The 25129-nt window shown below is 43.2% G+C and overlaps 1 protein-coding gene across 1 annotated transcript in view; it reads left to right on the forward strand.

The window, feature by feature from the left end:
- LOC130114084 (polypeptide N-acetylgalactosaminyltransferase 18-like) overlaps positions 1–25129 on the forward strand; it is a 306147-nt gene that overhangs the window by 228733 nt on the left and 52285 nt on the right. The window contains exon 10 of the mRNA XM_056281837.1: positions 12582–12584. Within this exon, the coding sequence (XP_056137812.1) occupies positions 12582–12584 (3 nt within the window). The remainder of the gene's footprint in view (positions 1–12581; positions 12585–25129) is intronic.

Consider the following 25129-nt stretch of genomic DNA (forward strand, 5'->3'; position numbering starts at 1 on the left):
ATTCTATTCTGGTCTATTCTAGTCTAGTCTAGTCTAGTCTAATTCAATTCTATTCTGTTCTATTTTTTTCATTTATTCATGTACTGGTTTGTTGTGTTTGGTTGCCATATACATAACTTGCCCATGCTGTAGCATTGAAATCTACTTTGTTATTGGTGCACCAACCCCCATCCTTACTAGAAGCCCCATCCTTACTAGAAGCCTTATCCTTACTAGAAGCCCCATCCTTACTAGAAGACCCATCCTTACTAGAAGCCCCATCCTTACTAGAAGCCCTATCCTTACTAGAAGCTCCATGCTTACTAGAAGCCCTATCTTGACTAGAAGCCCCATCCTTACTAGAAGCCCTATCTTTACTAGAAGCCCTATCCTTAGTAGAAGCCCCATCCTTACTAGAAGCCCCATCCTTACTAGAAGCCTTATCCTTACTAGAATCCCCATCCTTACTAGAAGCCCTATCCTTACTAGAAGCCCTATCCTTACTAGAGGCCCGATCCTTACTAGAAGCCCCATCCTTACTAGAAGCCTTATCTTTACTAGAAGCCCCATCCTTACTAGAAGCCCCATCCTTACTAGAAGCCCTATCCTTACTAGAAGCCCCATCCTTAGTAGAAGCCCCATCCTTACTAGAAGCCCCATCCTTACTAGAAGCCCTATCCTTACTAGAAGCCCCAACCTTACTAGAAGCCCTATCCTTACTAGAGGCCCCATCCTTACTAGAGGCCCCATCCGTACTAGAAGCCCCATCCTTACTAGAAGCCTTATCCGTACTAGAAGCCCCATCCTTGCTAGAAGCCCTATCCTTACTAGAAGCCCCATCCTTACTAGAAGCCCTATCCTTACTAGAAGCCCCATCCTTACTAGAAGCCCTATCCTTACTATAGGCCCCATCCTTACTAAAAGCCCCATCCTTACTAGAAGCCCTATCCTTACTAGAAGCCCCATCCTTACTAGAAGCCCCATCCTTTCTAGAAGGCATTTCGGTAACTTTCATGCCCAGTGGCGGTACTGAAAAACACTCTGCATATTAAAATAGTTACTGTGTTACTAATTACTGTGTGTTTCCACCTGTCATCATATTGTAATTTTATGTGGACCAGCGAATAGAAATACAGATTTCACCATCCGCAAGACTTGTACATTTGCCAACCACCACACATAGGCTTGCGTGACCAGAAAGAGGTCAGACTATATTTCGGTGCAGCATCTAAGCTACTTCATGTTTCTTCTATAAGAACACATTATGTTTTGACTCGGTTGTCAGTTTAGATACCAGCCCTGACTAACGTCTCTCCATTTTAAACATCCAACTTCTGTCCTGGACATGTTCCACTTCACAATTCATCCCCAGACACAGTTGCGTTAGGTTCCTCGGTGTCTCCCTGTCTTTATCTATATTTACTGTTTCCCTTTCCCTTTCCTTCGGACAGGGTATTCAGCAGCTGATGATGAAGAAATGTTTTATTAAATACGATTTTATTGCACTCACTGTTGTTGTTATTAATTTTTGGCTGGAAACAGAAAATCAAGATGATATGTCCGCTTCAGCTTTTTCTTTACACAGCACGAGCTCAATGCTACGTCTTTAATCAGCTGGTTTCAGTTCAGTTATAATATGAAATTAGCAGATTTAGAAAACTCAACGTTTCACATGCTGGTGATTCTTATATAAGACCACAGCACATGACCCCATGTTGCCAACTGGCATAGTTGTTAGGGTTTCATTAATAGGAAGATAACTGGGAATAGAAAGTATTTCTAAGAATCCATAATGTACAGTTGCTCCACAGCATGCAACCAGAGAACATGGCTATATTTAACATTTACTGAGATCAATAACGATACTATTAATATACTGCTAACATATTCACCGTGCTGCAAACGCCAACATGTATCTGCTGCACAGGAAACCACACGGAGGACACGATATGTGAGCGATGGAAGAGAAGACCTGTGTGTGTGTGTGTGTGTGTGTGTGTGTGTGTGTGTGTGTGTGTGTGTGTGTGTGTGTGTGTGTGTGTGTGTGTGTGTGTGTGTGTGTGAATCAGGTGGGTGATCATGCTGGAGGATTGAGTCACATATCCGCTACATGCTGTGGTAATGCACTAGGATTAGAAAATGCTGGATATTAAAAGGATACATCCCTAGTTATTACAGTTAATGGATATTTCCAAGGCAACCACACACATACACACACACACACAACACGATGTGCATCAACCTAATACAGTTTCACATTCAATAACCATGTATTCACATGCTGGGCAAAAATAACTCTATTCCATTTCTGTTCCATCAGAATTATAAATGTTCTTGAAATCACTTTTTAACATCAAAGGATCTTTCAAACAGTTGCATCATTACGAAAGAATTGTCTTTTTAATTTTGTTGTTTATCTAGTTAAGCACGGTCCGATTATATCTAGAGGATGAAATGACGGATAAACTTTTCACTGAAAAAACAATTACACAATGTGATGTGTATGGTCCTTCAAACAGTAAGACAGTGTCGAACCACTTACAACTTGAAATATTTAAGTATCAACTTTAAACCACAACTAAAAAAATTCTGTTTCAAGATTTCAAAAGCAGTTTCTGGACAAAAGAGCAGCAGAAACCATTCCACAACTGACACCAAATGCTGCATGCTCACCATATTCTTCTCACCATATTCCTCTCATCATATTCTTCTCGCCATATTCTTCTCATCATATTGTTCTCGCCATATTCTTCTAATCATATTCTTCTCACCATATTCTTCTCACCATATTCATCTCATCATATTGTTCTCACCATATTCTTCTTACAATATTCTTCTTATCATATTCTTCTCACCATATTCTTATTGCCATATTCTTCTCATCATATTCTTCTAACCATATTCTTCCCACCATATTCTTCTCACCATATTCTTCCCACCATATTCTTCTCATCATATTGTTCTCCCCATGTTCTTCTCACCATATTCTTCTTATCATATTCTTATCATATTCTTCCCACCATATTCTTATCATATTGTTCTCACCATATTCGTCTTATCATATTCTTCTTATCATATTGTTCTCATCATATTTTCACCGTCTGCTGTTATGCCTTGGTTATTGTTCATTCTTTATTCCGTCATCATGCCGAAGGTGTTTTGTAAGGTAATTCTCCAGATTGCTTCAGTTCCCTTTCACTTCTTTGTATTGTGATTCATGCATCTCTTTAGATTACATCTTACTCAGTATTCACACTGAATGCAATACCAAATACGATGCCACGCTAGTCATGCAGACACAGCAACAATGTCGTGAATAGCACCAAGATAACAAGCGAGTACTGCCAGTGCAGCACTGGAGCTGTTAGCTGGCACATGAGCATCTCTCCCACTAACCATACTGCAGCATAATGCCATGTTTTAATTTATTCTTGTAGCTGGCAAAGCAACAAGTCAACATTTTCAAAATGAACATATCCAAATTACATATGGACTGAGAGGGAGAGAAAGATGAAAATAAAAATAAAGAGATGGAGAGAAATGAAAGTGACAGGGAACGAGAAAGAGCATGAGACATACATGAGGCATAGAAAAAGAATCACCATGAAGAATGTAGAAAAGTAAAACTGAATTTTCTGTGTAGAGTTGAGGACTTGTTTACATTGAGTAAGCAGCATTTGTTATTTGGTGTGTGACCTGACGGTCATCTTGAATGTGACGTTAACATTTGTCAGTTATAAAATTTACCATGCTTACTACATAAGGCTCTGGTAACCAGCAATTACAACAGGTTTGGGTAATAGGGTTGAGAGAACTTCACAAGTATGAAGAGTTTGCATTGAAATCTCACAGGTCTGGTTTCTCCCTCAGTAATGATGGGGCCTTGCTAATTGGTGGCCTAATCAATAAAATCTTAAAAAATTACATCTGTGGGGCTATTTACCAGGGTAACGGTCATGTACCTACCTATATGTACAAACCCCAATTCCAATGAAGTTGGGACGTTGTGTAAAACGTCAATAAAAACAGAATACAATGATTTGCAAATCCTTTTCGACCTATATTCAATTGAATACACTACAAAGACAAGATATTTAATGTTCAAACTGATAAACTTTATTGTTTTTTTTGCAAATATTCACTCATTTTGAATTTGATGCCTGCAACACATTCCAAAAAAGCTGGGACAGGGGCATGTTCACCACTGTGTTACATCACCTTTCCTTTTAACAACACTCAATAAGCGTTTGGGAACTGAGGACACTAATTGTTGAAGCTTTGTGGGTGGAATTCTTTACCATTCTTGCTTGATGTACGACTTCAGTTGCTCAACAGTCCGAGGTCTCCGTTGTCATAGTTTGTGCTTCATAATGCACCACACGTTTTCAATGGGAGACAGGTCTGGACTGCAGGCAGGCCAGTCTAGTACCCGCACTCTTTACTACGAAGCCACACTGTTGTAACATGTGCAGAATGTGGCTTGGCATTGTCTTGCTGAAATAAGCAGGGACGTCCCTGAAAAAGACGTCGCTTGGATGGCAGCATATGTTGCTCCAAAACCTGTATGTACCTTTCAGCATTAATGATGCCTTTACAGATGTGCAAGTTACCCATGATGCCATGGGCACTAACACACCCCCATACCATCACAGATGCTGGCTTTTGAACTTTGTGCTGAGAACAATCTGGATGGTCCTTTTCCTCTTTAGCCCGGAGGACACGATGTCCATGATTTCCAAAAACAATTTGAAATGTGGACTCGTCAGACCACAGCACACTTTTCCACTTTGCGTCAGTCCATCTCAGTTGAGCTTGGACCCAGAGAAGCCGGCGGAGTTTCTGGGTGTTGTTGATATATGGCGTCCTGAAATGGCTGTGGCGCAGTAAGGAACAGGTTTAGTGTGCTATCAACTCAAGCGCCATATTTATTCTCCCTTGTCACAATCATATTCCATTTCAGTAATATTCTTGTAATTCATTCAATTCAATTCAAAATATCATGGCCATTACCCCAAAACAAAAAAAAATAAACAAAACAAACCAAAATAAACATACATGCCCTTTAAATGCTACTATCTTCAGTAGTTGCTTTGGATTACGATCATATTTCAATCACATACATCCCACTTAACATTCAACCTGACCTTCACAAGTCAATATGGTTGGCTTAGTGTTCTCCTTACTGAAAATAAGTTGTTCCAACTACCAGAACCTTAGCAATGATAATACTTTCATGTATGTGAAATACTACAGCACAAATGCAATGGCAAAGGCAATAAAAATGATCAAATAACATGAAATTGCATGTCAAATACATGAAAATACTGAAAACTATTTGATAACAATACAAACGTTTCTACATATATTTCCATTCTTCAGAGAACCACTTCCGTCTCCAACTACCATACATTCACTAATTCCATTTATAAATCCTGAGCACAAAACGAGATACTTTTCCCTCACTCGAGGAACTGATCAGTACTCCTCTGTATGTTGATACCTTCAGAATATGTATAAAACAACAAACAAGCATTCTTTCATATCTCATGTCTTATCACATAGTAATTTCGAGATGAGCTACACAGTGAAACAATAGGCTAGATGCTAATATTCGCTAGCAACTACACTCGACATCAAAACAACGTTCAGACTCAGTCTTGGAACACTTATATATCGGCCACAAAGCTAGCCGAATGCTTATCTGACACTTGGGTTTTCAGGCATGAAAACGGGTCAGGGGTGAAAAAGGTGAGAAGGATACGACCCTCTAGGGGGTTCCGAGGGCATGCTCCCCCGGAAGAAAATTTTGAACATTTTATATTTAAATGCATCAATCTGGTGCACTTTGAGAAAAAAATCAAGCATAATTAAAAGACAGTATGTCTATGTTCACATTATGCTATATAAGAAACGAGACTTGACAACTTCTCTCATGAAATGCGCAAGAGCGCAGCTTTAATATAGGGTAATAGTGGCAAAACAAGATAGGAATACTAACAACATGTGTATGGGTGTAGTTTATATCTTTTTGGCAGAGAATGCACTGTGCGAATCCTTGTTTATTGATCTTCCGGAAGACATCTGACAGATGGAATGAGAGCTCTTGTTCTTTCACTCTTATTTTCCCTTCTAGTTTAAGCCACGACCAACTCCAGCTGCATTTGATGCCTGCATCCACTTGTTTTACAAGAAGAGCATCTTTCTCTCCTAACACACTCATTCTGGAAAAACAATGTTAACGTTAGTAGGGTTAACTTCTAGCTTAATTGATAAGTGGTGGTTGTTCACACTTGGATCTGACATTACATGTTATACAGATATCTGTCCACTTGAAATTAGATGTGTAAACGAGTGTTTCACAAGTTCAGATAAGTAACTTAGACTATAGGCCTAACGTTACCCTAACCCACAGAGTAAAATTGAAAATTGTTTTACACACAACGTTAGGCCTACATACATAGTTGGATTTCAGATTAAAAGGTATCCGGTATTTACAGTTACAATATAGTGGGTTAATAAGTAACATTACGTCCCTTCCACTGACTAACATTACTCAACATAATTCTGTGAATGTAAACTTACACGATGTATTTTGCTACGCTCGCCTGCGCTTTAGCGTGATCCTGGAACAGCCAGGCACTAGAGAGTCCCCAGGCTTGCGCCACTCATAAATCGACGGTTACAGTCCAGTTCTTTGATATAAGCCTGTCCTGTAACACATACACATAGGACAGTGAAATTATGATATTGTCAACGTTCGCTAACGTAACGTTAGCTAATTTGTTGACTCAGATTCTACAATGTGAGTTAGCTAACTTAGAACACAAAAGCTAGCTAACATTAGCTAGCTAGCGTTAACGTTACCTCAGCCTCCCACCGCACCAGTTCCTCAGTCCACACGTCCTGAAATGGGTTTTACAGATTTTGAGAATTAGCCAACAGTTAACGTTCATCGCTTTTCTTTTTGTGGGATAACATTAACTATACAACCTAGTCTGCTGCGTATACGGTGTAAGCTAACATTAGCTAACGTCACCCTACTAACTAGCTAGCTAGCTAACAATTTTCCACAAGACGCAAATCTCTCCAGCTGTCTGATTGGAATATAGCTAACGTATGCATCGATGACACGTGGATTCTTTATTAAATCTCTAGCTAGTGATAGATTAGCTACCTGAAATCATGTAGGACTAGGCTATGTCAACAGAGCTCCTGAGTAACGTTATACATCAGAAAATATTGAAATGATTGAAACGCTCACCAAATTCAGTCAGGCAGGCATCAGTCAGCTAACGTTAGCCCAAAGAGTCGTCTTCCCTCAGTCCCATGGAATGCTCAGCCCCGTGCACTGCTCCCTTCAATCGCTTTGGTCAGCGCAAGCACTCGCTGCACGAGCACTTCACGAACCAATCGGGTAGCGGTACAAGACTGGTGACGCGAGGCGCCTCGCGCTCGTAGGGGGAATATTTTTGTCAATGAAAAAGGCGAATTCGAATTCGATAGGCCAGCGCACCATGGCTCTGCGCTCTCGTGTATAATTCCATGTCCGGTCCATACACCCCCCCCCCCCAAATATTTTTTCATCGGATCTACACGATTCACGTAGGTCACCTATTTTGGATTCAAAACGGCGTATTTCGCCGAAAGGTGAGTGATTTTCATGCCTGGGTTTTATGTCAACCCATTCTTAGTTGTTTTACACCATATTTTACGTACCTGTGGAGCAGTTAGGAACAGACACGGGTTTAGTATGCTACCAACTCAAGCGCCATATTTATTCTGCCCCTGACGTAACCAACACGGCTTGAGTTGGGTGTTTCCCTACTGTACCCGGTACCACAGTGACACCTGCTGTCACCAGAAGATAACATTTAAATGAATTGACGTTTAGAAAGAAGACTATTTATAAAGGAGCTGGCGATTTACATGTTTTAGATTTACAAAAAATAAGGGGGTGTCATTTTTTATTTAACTTTCAATAGAGGCTATTTTCCCAACCGCTACACTTGCACTTGTAGATGTAGAGACGAACTGTGTTAACTGACGATGGTTTTCCCAAGTGCTCCTGAGCCCACGTGGTAATACCCTTTACAGAATTATGTCGGTTTTTAATGCAGTGCCGCCTGAGGGGTCGAAGGTCACGGGCATTCAGTGTTGGTTTTCGGCCTTGCTGCTTACGTGCAGAGATTTCTCTGGATTCTCTGAATCTTTTGATGATATTATGGACTGTAGATGATGAAATCCCTAAATTCCTTGCAGTTGTACATTGAGAAACGTCGTTCTTAAACTGTTGGACTATTTGCTCACTCAGTTGTTCACAAAGTGGTGAACCTCGCCCCATCCTTGCTTGTGAACGACTGAGCCTTTCGGGGATGCTCCTTTTATACCCAATCATGACACTCACCTGTTTCCAGTTAACCTGTTCACCTGTGGAATGTTCCAAACAGGTGTTTTTTGAGCATTCCTCAACTTTCCCAGTCTTTTGTTGCCCCTGTCCCAGCTTCTTTGGAACGTATTGCAGGCATCAAATTCAAAATGGTTGAATATTTGCAAAAACAATAAAGTGTATCAGTTTGAACATTAAATATCTTGTCTTTGTAGTGTATTCAATTGAATATAGGTCGGAAAGGATTTTCAAATCATTGTATTGTGTTTTTATTCACGTTTTACACAACGTTCCAACCTCATTGGAATTGGGGTTTGTATGTCTGAATGTAAACACACACACACAAACACACACACACTTGCTTGCTTGCTGGTAGTCCATGGAGTCTGATGATGACATCCCTCCTCATTAGCGGTGTGTTCTGTGATGACTGTAGAGTGCAATTCTTGATCCACAAGTTTTATTGCACGCTGGGCATATGAAATCTGAGTTCGTGGGGGCAGGCGTGGTTGTGTGTCTCCTTAGTCTTTTCTCACATTCCTCTCCATTTCCAGCTGTTCTATATCTCTGTGGCAGATCTCCCGCCAGTTGAAACGGTTGATGGCAGCTTGCTCCAGTCTCAAGGGGTCGATACAACACTTCTTCAGCAATGTTTTTAGCTGGTCTTTGTATAGCTTCTTCTGATGACCTGCGGAGCCCAGATGAAGCTGTCCATACAGGACTTGACGTGGCAGGCATTCTTGAAGCATCCTGATGACATGCCCAAGCCAGCGCAGTTGGTGTTCAGTGATCGTGGCTTCTATGCTCTTGCAGTTTGTCCTAGCAAGAATCTCAGCATGAGGACACAGTCACACCATGATTCACTGCAGACACCTTATGTGGAACCGCTCCAGCAACCTTAGGTGGCGGCTGTATGTGACCCAGGCTTCCCAGCTGTATAGGAAAGTTGTGATGCAGACGGCTTTGTAAATGGCAATTCTGGTGTGCCGGTGGAGGTGTTTGTTTTGAAAGACCTTACATCGGAGTTTGCCAAAGGCTACAGAGGCTTGTTTGATTCTATTGTGAGTTTCGTGATCAGTGTTGCAGCCCTCAGAAAGGATGCTGCCCAAGTATTTGAAAGATGATGTAACTGAGAGTGGTTGGTGTTCTATAGTGAAGACAGGCACACGCACACACACACACACACACACACACACACACACACACACACACACACACACACACACACACACACACACACACACACACACACACACACACACACACACACACTCACTCACTCACTCATCTTTCCAAGGATATTGAACCTGTTATAGTGTGTTGGGGAGAAATGAACAGACTACTGGAAATGTTGTAACAGTATCTGGAACAGACTGAAAAAAACCCCACCAAAAACAGATGGGCTTCTTATTGTCAAATAGCAGAACAAACTTAATCAAACCTTACACTTCAACAAAGACTTGCCAACCAGGAAACAAATATAAATGTATTTCCTCAACAATTACTTTTTTCATTTTAAAAAAGCATCTTGAAACATTGCTCATTTTGTGGAAAAGCTAGGATTGTTCAAGTCATTCGAGTTTGAATTATTTCACTGGGGGATTATTTCTTACAAGGAAAACTCAAACCAATTCCAAGCTGTTGTTGAACCATTGAGACCATTGCTGTGTGTGTTTGAGAATCTGCTACAAAATTTCAAGCAGTGTGCTAATTTTCCCAATAAATTCTCTGTTTCAGTATGTTTGCAAGGGTGTGTGTTGTTTATTGCATATATGCTCGGGGAGTAAAAATCAGATTTCTGATACAACCCAGCCACTGGGGATGCACAAGCCAGTGTATTCTTATTGCCAGTCCCAGGTCTGGATGAATGGGGAGGGTTGCGTCAGGAAGGGCATCCGGCATTAAAATCTTTGCCAAATCAAATATGCGGATCATAAATCAGATTTCCATACTGGATCAGTCAAGGCCTGCGTTACCAACGACCCCCACCAGTACTGTTGGCCAGCAGGGTGCTGGTGGAAACTATGCTACTGTTGGGTGAAGGAGAGGGGGAAGGCATGTCCAGAGGCAGCGGGAGAGGAGGAAGGGTAGGAGTGTGGAGGTGAGAGTCAGAACTTTGAATGTTGGCACTATGACTGGTAATGGGAGAGAGCTGGCTAATATGATGGAGAGAAAGAAGGTAGATATACTGAGTGTGCAAGAGACCAGGCGGAAGAGGAGTAAGACCAGGAGCATTGGAGGTGGGTTCAAACTCTTCTACTATGGTGTGGTTGGGGGGAGAAATTTGGTAGGGGTAATTCTGAAGTGTGTTGGAGGTGAAAACAGTGTTGGACAAGGTGATGAGTATGAAGCTGGAAATCAAAGTTGTGATGATGAATGTTGTCAGCGCATATGCCCTGCAAGTTGGGTGTGAGATGGAAGAGAAATAATAATTTTGGAGAGTGTTGGATGAAGTGGTGGAGAGTTTTCTTTTTTAAGTTTCCTTTATTAATCCCCTTGGGGGAATCAGTTACTGCAAATTGACCCATCCTAGCTGTGATCTGTGTAGCTAGGAGCAGTGAGCGTCCACCTTCATGCTGCACCTGGGAACCAACTCCAGTTCTTTTCCCATTGCCTTGGTCAGGGGCAAAGATAAGGAGTACAAACAAACCCAAACACGCATGTTTTTTTTATGGTGGAGGAAATCAGAGCACCTGGAGAAAACCCACCACAGATACAGGGAGAACATGCAAACTCCAAACAGAGGACGACCCCCCCCCAAGGTTGGATAAACCCGGGGTTCGAACTCAGGACCTTCTTGCTGTGAGGCGACAGCGCTAACCACTGGGCCACTGTGCCGCCCAAGGAGGAGGTAGTGGTGATTGGAGTGGATTTAATGGGTATGTTGGTGAAGGGAACAGAAGTGATGAGGAGATGATGAGTAGGTATGGTGTCAAGGAGAGAAATGTGGAAAGAGAGATGGTGGTGGATTTTGTAAAAAGGATGGAAATGGCTGTGGTGAATACATAATTTCAAGAAGAGGGAGGAACCCAGGGTGATGTATGAGAGTGGAGGAAAGGTACATACAGTTGGACTATATCTTTTGCAGGAGGTGCAATCTGAAAGAGATTGGAGACTACAAAGTGGTGACAGGGGAGAACATAGCTAGGCAGCATCGGATGGTGGTTTGTAGGATGACTTTGGAGATCAAGAAGAGCAAGAGAGTGAAGGTAGAGCCAAGGATCAAATGGTGGAAGTTGAAGAAGGAAGACTGTTGTGTGGAGTTCAGGGAGAAGTTAAGACAGGCACTGGGTGGTAGTCAAGAGTTGCTGCATGGCTTTGCAACTACTGCAGAAATACTGAGGGAGACAGCTAGGAAGGTACTTGGTGTGTCATCTGGATAGAGGAGGGAAGATGAGGAGACTTGGTGGTGGAATGAGGAAGTACAGGAAAATATACAGAGGAAGAGGTTGGCAACGAAGTGGGATGATCAGAGAGATGAAGAAAGTAGGCAGGAGTACAAGGAGATGCAGTGTAAGGCAAAGGGATGGGTGGCGAAGGCAAAGGAAAAGGCTTATGGTGAGTTGTATGAGAAGTTGTACACTAAGGAAGGAGAACAGGACTTGGACCAATTGGCTAGACAGAGGGAGCAAGCTGAGAAGGCTGTGCAGTAGGTTAGGGTGATGAAGGATAGAGATGGAAATGTGCTGACAAGCGAAGACAGTGCGTTGAGAAGGTGGAAGGAGTGCTTTGAGGGGCATAAATGAAGAAAACGAGAGAGAAAAGGTTGGATGATGTGGGGATAGTGAATCAGGAAGTGCAGTGGATTAACAAGGATGAAGTGAGGGCAGCTATGAAGGGGAGGAAGAGTGGAAAGGCGGTTGGTCCAGATAACACCTGTGGAGGCATGGAGATGTTTTGCAGAGATAACAGTGCAGTACTGCATATGACAGTGTGCTGAGAGAGGAGGTGTGGTAATATATGAGGAAGTCAGGAGTGGCAGAGAAGTATAGAAGAGTGGTGCATGATATGTATGAGGGCAGTGTGACAGTGGTGAGGAGTGTGGTAGAAATGGAGGATAGGTTCAAGATGGAGGTGGGATTACATCAAGGATCGGCTCTTGAGTCCTTTCTTGTTTGCAGTGGTGATAGACAGATTGACTGATTAGATCAGGCACGAGTGTCTGTGGACTATGATGTTCACAGTTGACATTTTGATATGTAGTGAGAGTAGGGAGCAGGTTGAAAAGAGCCTGGAGAGTTTGAGGTGTGAACTGGAGAGAAGATGAATGAAGGTCAGTGGGAGCAAGGCGGAATACATGTGCATGAACAAGAGGTAGGACAGCGAAATGGTGAGGATTAGAGGAGGCAAAGGTGGATGGGTTTAAATACAAAGTAACGGGGAGTGTGCAGGAGAGGTGAAGAAGAGAGTACAGGCAAGGTGGAATGGGTGGAGAAGAGTGTCAGGAGTGATTTGCGACAGAAGGGTACCAGCAAGAGTGAAAAGGAAGGTTTACAAGATGATGGTGAGACCAAGTATGTTGTATGATTTGGAGACAGTGACACTGATGAAAAGACAGGAGGCAGAGCTGGGGGTGGTACAGTTGAAGATGCTAACATTTTTGTTGGGAGTGACGAAGGACAGGATTAGGAACGAGTTATTGGAGGATAGCTTAGCTTAGACGATTTGGAGACTAAGCAAGAGAGGCAAGATTGATATGGTTTGGACATGTGCGGAGGACATGGGTATATTGGGAGAAGGATGCTGAAGATGGAGCTGACAGGGAAGAGGAAAAGAGGAAGGCCAAAGAGGAGGTTTATGGATGTGGTGAGGGAGGACATGCAGAAGACAGGAAGAGATGGAAACGGGTTATCTGCTGTGGCCACCCCTAACGGGAGCAGCCAGAAGAAGAAGAATAAGACCGTGGACAATTCATATATGTATGTTGCTTACTTTTAGTCTTTGACCACAGATCAGCTGTACTATGTTTACATTTTCTGAATGGATGTCAGAGCTTTCTTCTGTGGTCTGAAATAAAATGCTAAGGATCAGTAAGTGACACCACTGCCATACACGGACGTGTATGTGCAGCCGACAGAAGCACTTCTGTGTGACGGTGACATCACGTACCAATCCTTGGGCTGATGCCTGCGACTTGTCTGCTGCAGGGGATTACAGATTTACGCCTACACACACACACACACACACACACACACACACACACACACACACACACACACACACACACACACACACACACACACACACACACACACATTATGCATTATGTAAAGCACTTTTTTTCTTTCTTTTTTTTGCCAAATTAGGTTTGAAGCAGTGAGAGCAGTTTATTGTTTAATAAAATACTGAACTGAAAATGTTTCACCTTTCTATTTGACCGATAGTTTTATTGATCACTGAGATAGCATTGACTTGGAATGAAGTTGGTTCAATGAAATAAAAGATAGTTTCAATGTAGTAAACTACTTTTGCCACGTTTCCATAGCGTAGCTTGCTACATTTCTCTGCGGGGTAGTGAAGGTTCATGTACTGTAGAGTAACTGGTAGGTGAGCTCACTACACTTTCCAAGTAGCTTGCCCAGCACTGTATATAGTGTAGCGAATTGGGGGACAACGCAACCACAGGAACTGCCGCGGCCGGGAAGCGAACCCGTATCACCCGCACCGCAGGAGACATCGCTAACCGCTCGACTAAAGGGTCAGACCCGCCAGCCTGCCGCCAGCGCGTCTTCTTATCCATGCACGTTACAATACATTTTAAACTTCCTCGGACTCTAACTAAAATGGAAGGAGTCTCTGTCTGTCTGTCTGACCTTCAGTTTTCTCGGCAACATCCGATTGACCTTCACACTTGGAGGTTTCCACGTGGATCTGGACGGTTTTGTGCTTGTTTATATTGCCCTTCCCTTAAAATACAGAAACGTCCTGTTTATAGAAGGAAACGATATGTTCCTTGCTGAACGATACGAAGTGTGACTTGTCCCGTATTCTCCGGGCGGCCCGAAGTCCGACAACCGGAGAACTGTGTCCGTATCTCTCCGTCACCTGAACATTGCGGTGGTTTACCAGAGGAGTTTCCCCGGGGTACCAGGGGCATGGCGCGAGCCCTACAACTACATTTTTTATTAATCAAATAACATAATTTTGTTAAGAAATAAAAGAGTACATTATTATGTTGTTTGAATTTCTTTCGTGTGCTGCTTTTGTTTGCCAGTACAGGTAGTCCCCAGGTTACGAACGAGTTGTTTTGAGTCTGTTCTTATGTTGAATTTGTAGTGTAACGTGCATGGATAAGTAGACACGTTGGTCCTTGACTAACGGGTCGGAACCTTTAGTCGACTGGCTAACGTTGTCGCTTGCGGTGCGGGAAACACGGGCTCGCGTCACGGCTGTGGCGGTTCCCGGACTGCCCCCCGAATTTGCTACAGTATTTAAGTCGAAACACTAGCGTACAGTTTACGTCAGTTAGTCAAATGTTTGCCATAATAGATATTTTACCTAAAACGTAATAAATATAATAATGCAATAATAATAATAAATGTAACAGTACAGTATTTATAACAGAGAGAGAATGTGTGCATAGATATAAAAAACATTGAAGAAACATGTGTTAGATTTCAAACTCCCCACCTGCCACTGTCCCCAGAGTAGGTCCGTTTGACGCCAGAAACGAGAGCCCGCTCGGGGCTCGCCTCCCCGCCTCACCGGGTAAGTGAAAAAACGATAAGAGCGTTTCACCTCTTTCTGAACACTTCATTATTTCCACTTCCGTTTCAGCCGTGGTCGTTTTCCTTTTCTTCGATGCATCACCATCACTTGCATGAGATTTACACTTTGAGGCCATGATTACGAGGGTAAACACACGAACATTTTAAGTCAGAACACACCGCACACAACGTTTACCCGATCTGACTTAAAATGGCAACCACGGTGTGGCGCTGTTCCTCCCCGGGCCGACGAACCGCCTAAATCGCGCAGCGTTTTGAGCGTCGCGCAAAGTAGTCCGCCTGTTCGTTAGTGTAGCAACCGCTCACCAGATGCAGTTTATGCCCTTAAAGTACCTCAGTAGCCATGTTTTGTGGGACACGTGTAGACATAGCCTATACTTTAATATGGAATCCATAGGCCTACTGCCTGGATTACTTTTGTGATCTTTTTGACAGGTCAGTTTTTCATTAAAAAAAAACCACAAAAAAAACCACAAAAAAAAAACAAAACAAAACTGGATACTCTTAATTCATGTAGCAGGCCTAACAGAGGGTGACTGGGAGCCTTTAATCTATTATTTAACTAAAACAGCATTGTCTGTTTGCCTTTTTGATGCTTAGAAGCTTGGTGTCCCCGTTGTTAAGGTTACATTGTTGTTTTACAAAATGCACTTAAATCATGATAATCCAAAAGTAACTGAACGTTACCAGATTACATTATTCATATTTTGATACTTAAAGTTACCGAGTATATTTAATTGTAATGGAATACATTTATAAAGTAACTCTCCCAACCCTAATTGCATGATCTTCATACGTATATGCACATTTTGTAATCCATTCATCCTGTTATGTGTCAGTCCCAGAACCCAAATGCACAACTCAGGAGGCAGGGAGCAAGTTGAAGCCTAGTGGGCGATTTAATGAATGAGAGTAGTGGAGATGAGCGGCGAGTAGTGGCTTGCTCAAGCTGGCTTTCGGAATCCCAACAGTCTTTAGGACAGAAGGAGAAAATAATGAGGTTGGCGGTAATAGACAAACAGTACAAAAATGTAACTCCTTGAAACTTGAACGCGAACTCAGGGGCGTCAATTGGGTATGGCAAGGTATGGCAGCTGCTATACCTTGGCTGCCTGGTCAGTGTGAAATAATATATTTCAATTACACATTTCTCAGTGTTTTAAATGATCATATTACTGTAGCAAAATCATTCGTTACACGAAGTCGAATCAAATCGAGTGAATCGGCACCTCACTCGGCTCAACTCCTGTCTTTCTGTCGTCACTGACTCAGTAGGGAGAGTAGCTGTCTCTCTCTCTCTCCCCCCCTCTCTCTCCCCTCTCTCTGCGCGTGCGTCACGTCTGCCGCGGGCGCCAGAAACAGAGAGGAAGAAGAGCGCGTGCGCCGTGTAGCTAGCTAATAACTGTAGCATACGCAATGGATGACTTTGAAATTAAACGAAAACTCTCAAAGGGAGAGCTTCTTAAAATCCCAAATGAGTCGGGGAAGGCTTCGTTATGGAAACAGAATGATCTCGTTGTGACAACAGTAATAGTCTAACTTGTTTTAACTGTTGCCTTGATCAAGTTCAGTTGGCGGAGATGATTTGTGACCTGTTACTCAGCCATGTTCATTTGGCAAAGATCGGATTATTGAACCGTTGCCATGTCAAGTTATTCGGTGGGTGACGTTTCACTGCTTTACTGGAATTGCTGCGAACAGGTAAGATGGAAAAGTGGTTCATTATTATACTGCTGTGTTGTGCTGATGGCCGCCGTGCCTAGCTAGCAGTGTGTAGGCCGCTACTAGCCTATGTGTTGCTGATTTGGACCACTGTGCGTAAGAAGCAGCCTAATTAGTCTATTTGGTTTTCTGTGATTTATTTTTATTTCTGTATGCTGGTTGTGGGTGTTATTAGCTAAGCCTGTCTGAAGATGTAAGTGAACTCGTGCCGTTAAGTGTCACATTTCAAGAGCATGATGACTCTTCTGAAATGGTGATAGCATATATATGGTTCGGTGCACGGCGCCAGATGAAGCATTTGAAAGTATTTCAGTATGTGACTGTTGTGTGGGTCAAATGTTGTGGTTTTGGTCAATTTAATTGAGCTTGTGAGCGCCCTGCAAGGTATAATGCTTCACCGATTTGAATAAATGTGGCAAGAAAAAATACAGTGGTATATAACTACAATGCATCGAGTTACATCGCACAAATACTTGCATCAGAACTTCTGATATAACCCTAAAATGTAATACTCTTAGAAGCTTTAATGTCTGTAATCCCACCTAGGAATTTCGCTCTAGATATAACCTGGGACTATGTTGGAATCATGGGCGTAGTTTGGCTGGGGCAAGTGGGGTCACTGCACCCTCTAGCGTCCAGAAGCGCAACCTGCAACTCATCCAAAACGTATTCTGTATAAGATTGAACGTTTGTTGCCTCTTTCACAAGTAAGTTCTAAAATGTGTCAATGCCAAATGTTGACAATTCATCTATTCCGGTGCTTGGTTATACTGTTATAAACATAAGGTGCACAAATTTGTGTTCAAAGAGGCCAGGTGACTGGTAAGCCAATTTTATCATGGCTGTTGGTCGTGGCCATTATTTGTTGTTAGTGGTTAGTTTACCCTCAGCGAGAAATAAAGTGTTTTGAATCAAACTGAAAGGAAGATTATTCATAGAAGCCAAGCTTCCCCCAAAAGAAGGGTATTGTGTTTAGAAATCACGTCAGGACACAGCGCTGTCGCTCGACACAACCTCTGCGTTGCATTGTTTATTCAGACTGACAGAGCGTCACAGGCAGACCCGATCAAACAACCCAGAGCGCGCAGGTATCACCAATCGATCCCAGCACAATAGAACAGCACCAAATCAAATGCAGCACTGTCGATGTGTGCAGACGAAACCCCCCCCCCCCCGGCAGGATTTAACAATAACAGAACTACTGGGCATCACACATCAATCAAGGCGAAATAGAACGATGCTATCATTAACTAATTGCAGCACTGGTGATCCAGTGTGTAGACATAACAAAGGGACCAGTAAAAAATGAAATGAAATGATGAGAAAGTCTTAATTTTTGTTTCTTTGTGTTTTTTTTTTATTTCCAATGCGTGAATCTCTCTCCTGTCCTGGAAACATGAACCGAGCGAGCAAAACTGCGGCTGCCCCCCCCCCCCCATCTTGCAACGCCACTGATTGTAGACAGTATCTGCGTTCTCTCGAAAGTTTTTAAACAGCCAAGAGCGAGCCATAATCCTGAAAATTGACTTCTTTAATTTGGTTATTATCATGCATTAATTATACATATTACTGAGAATAACATTTTGTTTATTATTGACGTAGCAATTTTAATTGCTGAAGGAGAATGGGCTTTGCAAATAGCAACATAGCTTTTGACCGAGCTTTATTACCGTGATTTGTTTGAACATTTCTTGTTTGTATTTCTTTATGATTATAGGATCATAGGCTACGGCAGTTCCATATTGATAGCAAGCTATGTTTACTATGTTTTAAGAAACTCGCAGAATCAATTAATTGGATCGCTTTAGTAGGCCTTTTGTTTTTATTTATGCAATTAATGTAGGTTGCTAAGTAAAACGTAGCCTATTATTCGCCTATAAAATGTTTCACAAGAGAGTGTTCAAGAAGATGCAGTAAACTAACATTACACTGTTCTTTCTTTATTTAATGGAAACAATAATATTGTAGCATATCAGGATTTGGTAACCTAGCAACGAATGGAGGTGGGCTTTTTGGGGGTGGTCTTTGAGCGGGAGTCGAGAGGAAGTTGGCGTCTTCATGTTCTGGTCTGCGCGGCGAGCAGCTAGCGCGAGTCGTGGGGGTAATAAATGTAGCCGGGTGGTAAATCTGTTAAATATGTTAAATGATTTTCCACTTAAATTTAGTATAGTTTAACTGTTAATATATGTAATTGTTACACTGTCAAGCCATGTAAAATGTCATTTGATGTATTTAAATTGTGAGGCAGATTGTGAGTGTATTTTTATAGTTTTGGTTGTCATTGCATGTTTTGACCAGTAAGTGGCAGTGGCGGACTTTTATTGTAACTCCGTGCAAGTTATCCAAGTGCATCTTGGGTATTCTTTCTTTTTTTCTTGTGTGGAGCGCCTGAAGATTGCGGTGTGACGAGGCTCTGACTCGGTAGTAAGTAAGGGTAAATATCTTGTGAAATATACCTGTAACATTATTCCAAACAATATTGTATGTCGGTAATTTGACAAGATGGTTTGATTTAGACGCTACTGGAGTTGATGTTCGGTGATTTTGGGCGCGAGCCGTCGACCGCTGTTCGCCATTGCAGGCATGACAAGGTAATGTTGGCGTGAATAAAGCCACACCATGCCATTGTATTTGGGATGTAAAGGTTTTATATGCATTTTAATTCTGTTTAAAGGTAACTGACAGAGTGAGAAGTTGCGCGATCTTCAGGAAGTTCCACATGTCTTTGTTAAACCCTGTTTAACGTACATAGTCCACTGCCGTATTTTGCACCGTATTTTGTATTTATCATTTCCCTTTTTAAAATCTTTTCTGTTAAACTTGCCACATCTGTGAACATTTATGAGCTGTTTGCTCGAAAGACACAGGAATGTATGCACTCAGTAAAACGATCTGCATTCGAAGGTTCAAACAATAAAATTAAAGCTACAAGAACCCCGGAAGTAATTGTGTCCTGTGTGGTATCTAATTCCACGGGCTACATAATTTTGGTACCAGGAGTGGGGTGTAGCTAAAACATTTTTTTTTAAATTGGCAACAGTGGCTTATTTTTACTTAAAAAAAAATACGGCAGTGGTGAAGATTGCTGGTGACGTCCGTTGGTGTTGAGTCTGAAGCCATCCTGCTGTGGAGGTGGTGACCAGCGAGAGACGACGTGAGGGCATCTAAGAGGTTCTGGTGCTTCCTGTTTCACACGACTCAGCCGTACCAGCGCAGAGGACTCCAGCGCTAACTTCAGCTACAAAGACCAAGATCCAGCAAGGCTCCAAGTTAAAGACTGTCCTTGTAGTATCCTTGAACCAGGTTTTGAACTAAATATTCTGGTGATGAAGGGAGTTCACGTAATGATAATGGCCACACCTCAGGTGGCATAATGGGTATAGGTGAAGGTGCTACAAAAGAAATGCAGACCACCATGCAAGAGCTTGCCAGACTGCGAGATGAGCTCACCAGGTTAAATGGTGAAGCAAGGGCTCAGAGAGCAAGTGATAACAGTGCACCCACACGTTCATACATCTACATTTCAAGAGAACGCCAGATCCAAGCATTTAGTGGGGAGTGTGGTACAGACAGGAGATCTGTCGAAGAGTTTATTGAAGAGGTTGAAAGGGTTTTAAGATACAGAGAGCAAACAACAGAAGAACAATGTGACTATATACTATCTCTATTGCATGGCCCTGCATTGGAAGAGGTGCGACTATGCATGAGGGGTCAGTCAGTGGGGCCCAGTGATTTATACTCTTACCTGAGCAATGCATTTGGGGAAAAGCGCAGTTCCACACAGCTTTGCAGACCTTTTACAACCGTAACCAAACTGATGGAGAAGACCTCCGTGACTACTCCCATGCACTATCCCAGATTTTGAGCTCTGTAGTGAAACAGTCCACAGATGTAATACCTAATGAGAAAACTGTGCTCAGAGACCGGTTTATTGAGGGTTTAAGAGAAGCAGCACTCAGGCGTGAACTCAGGAAAATGGTTAGGGACAAACCAGAGAGCAGTCTTCTAGATGTGAGGAGCGAGGCCCTCCTGTGGGAGATCGAGGACAGCAGGTCTCATCGTCCCAGGGTCATAAAGAGCAACCAAGTTACATCAGAGGTTCCGGAAACCCAGTGCTCTATTATTAAAACAAACAATGACCAAGGTATTGCATTAAATGATGTTCCGAGAGCAGTAGCCCATCAGGAAAAAGAGCTAGCAGAGTTAGGCAAAACACTCGCTGATCTAGCCTTTGCTGTAGGTAAACTGAGTAAGTGCAGCACTCAACAGACATTCCTAGAGCCCAAGCCACGACCTAGACCCCAGCCAAAGTTCACACCAGATGGTCAGCCTATCTGTTTCAAGTGTAGAGGCATAGGTCACATTGCAAGAAAATGCTCACAGGCCAGAGGGGGTCAAGGGGACGCAACACCTAGTTCTTATGTAGTGCAGGAAAACTCGCACCCTCAGTTGTCATGAGCCACACAACTCGAGGGGAGGAAGCTGGCTCACCAAAAGAGACTCCAGACAGAAGCAGGATCTTAGAGCGTGCAGTCGGAGAATGTAAAACTGTTGAGGTGAAACTACGAGGTGTTACAGTGTCCTGCTTACTTGACACTGGTAGCCAGGTCAGTACAATTTCTGAGAGTTTTTTCAGGGAACACCTGTCAGTGAAAGGCGAAGACATTTACCCGGCATTTGAGTGGTTAAAGATCACTGCAGCTAATGGATTAGACATACCCTATATGGGCTATGTGGAGCTTGATGTAGAAGCCATGGGTCTGACTATCCCAGAGCGAGGTTTTCGGATAGTTAAAGATTCTGAACACTCTTCCTCTGTTCCAGGTCTAATAGGGATGAACATTGTCAAAAAATGCAGAGAGCTAGTACACACTGAGTTTGACACCACACTGCAGGAGAGGTTTGACTCAAACTGGAGAGAGGCTTTTAATTATCTTCATGCAGTACATGCAACAGACAGACTCTCTTTCGCTAGGGTAGCTGGTAAGGATGTAGTCCATATACCTGCTTCATCTACTGCTACAGTTATGGCTAGGGGACTCAGGACCGTGAGTGAGGATGGTTCTTTTTTGTTGCTGGAGTCTGTGGGTGTCTCCGTTCCTGGAGGTTTGGTTGTTGTGCCTACTTTGGTTTCATCGGGCAATCACATTTTTCCAGTCCGAGTCATGAACATGTCTGATGAAGATATCTGGCTAGGGCCACGGACTAGGCTAGGGGTTTTGACTCAGGTAGACTGTGTGAAAAGTGATGAGCTTTGTGAGGTACAGTTCCAGAGAATCTCAGCAGACACTGAACAAGTGAGTATCAGTGAACACCCCGAAACACCGACAGATGTGCAGGAAATTCTCGGCAAGCTCAATTTTTGTGGTAGCCCAGAACAGCAAGCACAGCTGACTTTGTTACTGGAGAAGTACTCTTTTGTGTTTGCAACAGAAGATGAAGATCTAGGCCACACTGACAAAGTACAACATGAGATCCATCTGCAGATGACATACCTGTAACACAGCCATACAGACGAATCCCACCCACACAGTACAGTGAAGTCAGGGAACATATTGGCAAGCTGCTTAAAAAAGGGGTCATTCAAGAAAGCTCTAGTGCTTATGCTTCGCCCATAGTACTAGTGAGAAAGGCAGATGGTAGTCTGAGGCTATGTGTCGATTACAGGAAACTTAACTCAAAGACAAGACGTGATGCATTCCCGCTCCCGAGAATTGATGAGAGTTTTGATGCGCTGAGAGGGGCAAAGTTCTTTTCGACCATAGATCTGGCGAGCGGATACCACCAGGTAGCTATGCATGAGAGAGATCGGACTAAGACTGCATTTACTACACCGTTTGGTCTGTATGAGTACGTGAGAATGCCTTTTGGTGTTTGTAACGGTCCAGCTACATTTCAGAGACTTATGCAAGTTACTATGAATGATCTCATTTTTCAGATACTCCTGGTCTACCTAGATGACATCTTGGTTTTTTTCAGAGACATTTTAGCAGCATTTGGAGAGACTTGAGACTGTGTTTAAGAGACTGGCAGAGACGGGCCTTAAGGTGAAGTTGCAGAAGTGTGCTTTTCTACAACAGTCAGTAAAGTTTTTGGGTCATCAGGTGTCAGCAGAAGGTATAGGAACTGACCCCTCCAAGGTCTCTGCTGTTAAGAACTGGAAGGTCCCAACCACTGCCAAAGAGCTGCAGTCGTTCTTGGGTTTCTGTAGTTACTACAGGAGATTCATTCGAGGCTTCTCACAGATTGCCGGGCCACTGCATGACCTAGTCAACAAATGTTCAGGTGTGAAAAAAACAGGGAAAGTAGGTCACCAGTTTTGTAATATGTGGACACCAGAGTGTGACTCTTCCTTTGAGCAGTAAAGGAAAAACTTACCTCTGCTCCCATTTTGGGTTTTGCCGATTTCACACAACCATTTGTAGTTGAGACAGATGCTAGTCAGCATGGATTAGGCGCTGTATTGTGTCAGCAGCAAGGTGACACCAGACGTGTCCTAGCATATGCTAGCCGCAGACTACGCCAGGCTGAGAAGAATGACCGAAATTATAGTAGCATGAAGTTGGAGTTGCTTGCCTTAAAATGGGCAGTTGCTGAAAAATTCAGGGGTTACTTGCTTGGTTCAAAGTTTGTTGTCCTGACTGATAACAATCCCCTCTGCCACCTCAAGACAGCCAAGTTAGGTGCTATAGAGCAGAGGTGGGTAGCGCAACTGTCTGTTTTTGATTTCGAGGTTAAGTACCGTCCTGGTTGCAGTAATGCCGCCGCAGATGCTCTCTCTAGGCAGGAGTTTGCAGGGGAGCCTGAAACAGACCCTGACTCGGATTTTGACGACTGTATCACTGTGTGTAACCTGATTGAGCGAGGAACAGTTCTGGATCCTGGTCTTGTCTCTAGAGGTCTGGAGTGTTACAAAGTGAGACAGATCCGTGCTGGGGAGTCGAGGTCTGGTGAGACAGGTACTAAACAGGGCAACACCCCCACACTGCCAGGTTATACCAGAGAGGAGCTGGTAGGTTTTCAGGCCGGTGACCCCACCCTAAAAGAGTTTAGGGCATTTTGGGATCGGGGGAGGAGGCCATGTCCCAGAGAGAGAGCAGCCCTGTCTAGTCAAGTGAAAAGATTGTTGAAACAATGGAGATGCATACAACAACGAGAAGGGTTGTTGTACAGGGTTATCACAGACCCACGTCATGGAGAAGTGTGGCAGTTACTCGTGCCTAGTTGTTTGAGGGACCAAGTTCTAGAAAATGTACATAACAACATGGGACATCAGGGCATAGAGCGCACTGTAAACTTGCTAAGAGGGAGGTGTTTTTGGGTAGGGCTATGCAAGGATGTGGAAAGCTGGGTTAAAAACTGCGAGCGGTGCATTTTGACCAAAGATGCCTCAGCCAAAAATCCATGCTCCAGTTCAGGCATTCCTGGCCTCCCGACCTCTGGAAGTGGTGGCTGTTGATTTTACAGTGTTGGAGGCAGCTTCAGATGGCCGTGAAAATGTCCTTGTTGTGACCGATGTGTTTACAAAGTTCACACAAGCGTATGCTACCAAAGACCAGAAGGCTGACACTACAGCTAAAGTTTTGCTCAGGGAGTGGTTCATGAAATATGGGGTCCCAGAGAGACTGCACTCAGACCAAGGTCGAAATTTCGAGAGTGAAATTATAGCAGAGCTGTGCAAACTCTATGGGGTTAAAAAGACACGGACAACTCCCTACAGGCCACAGGGAAACGATCAGTGTGAAAGATACAATCGCACACTCCATGACTTGTTAAGGACACTCCCACCAGAGAGAAAAAAGCGTTGGCCAGAGCATCTGTCTGAAGTAGTATATGCCTATAATGTCACTCCTCATTCCACCACAGGGTACTCGCCTTATTATTTGCTTTTCGGGGTACAGCCACATCTCCCAGTAGATGCTTTATTAGGGCGTGAGTGTGTGTCAGACAGGAAACAGGATTGGTTGTCTGTTCATCAGGAGAGACTCCGACAGGCACATGAGCGAGCCAGAGAGTACTCAGAGCAGAAGGCAGCTGAGAGGATCTCACTGCAAAATGAGAAGGTGTATTGTCCTCCTGTGGACATTGGTCAGTTGGTTTTCCTACGTCACAGACCCCCAGGTAGACATAAGATTCAGGACACATGGACCTCAACAGTCTACAAGGTAGTTGACATCCAGGGTACCACACACACTGTTGAACCTTTTGAGGGAGGTCCCATTAAAAGAGTTCATAGGTCAGAGTTGCGACCTTGTGCGAAACCAGTTCCCAAACCAAGAACTAGAACTAGGTTACAGACCACTACACAGCCTGT

The sequence above is a fragment of the Lampris incognitus genome, chromosome 6 (genome assembly GCF_029633865.1).
Source record: "Lampris incognitus isolate fLamInc1 chromosome 6, fLamInc1.hap2, whole genome shotgun sequence".
In the NCBI taxonomy this organism is placed as follows: domain Eukaryota; kingdom Metazoa; phylum Chordata; class Actinopteri; order Lampriformes; family Lampridae; genus Lampris; species Lampris incognitus.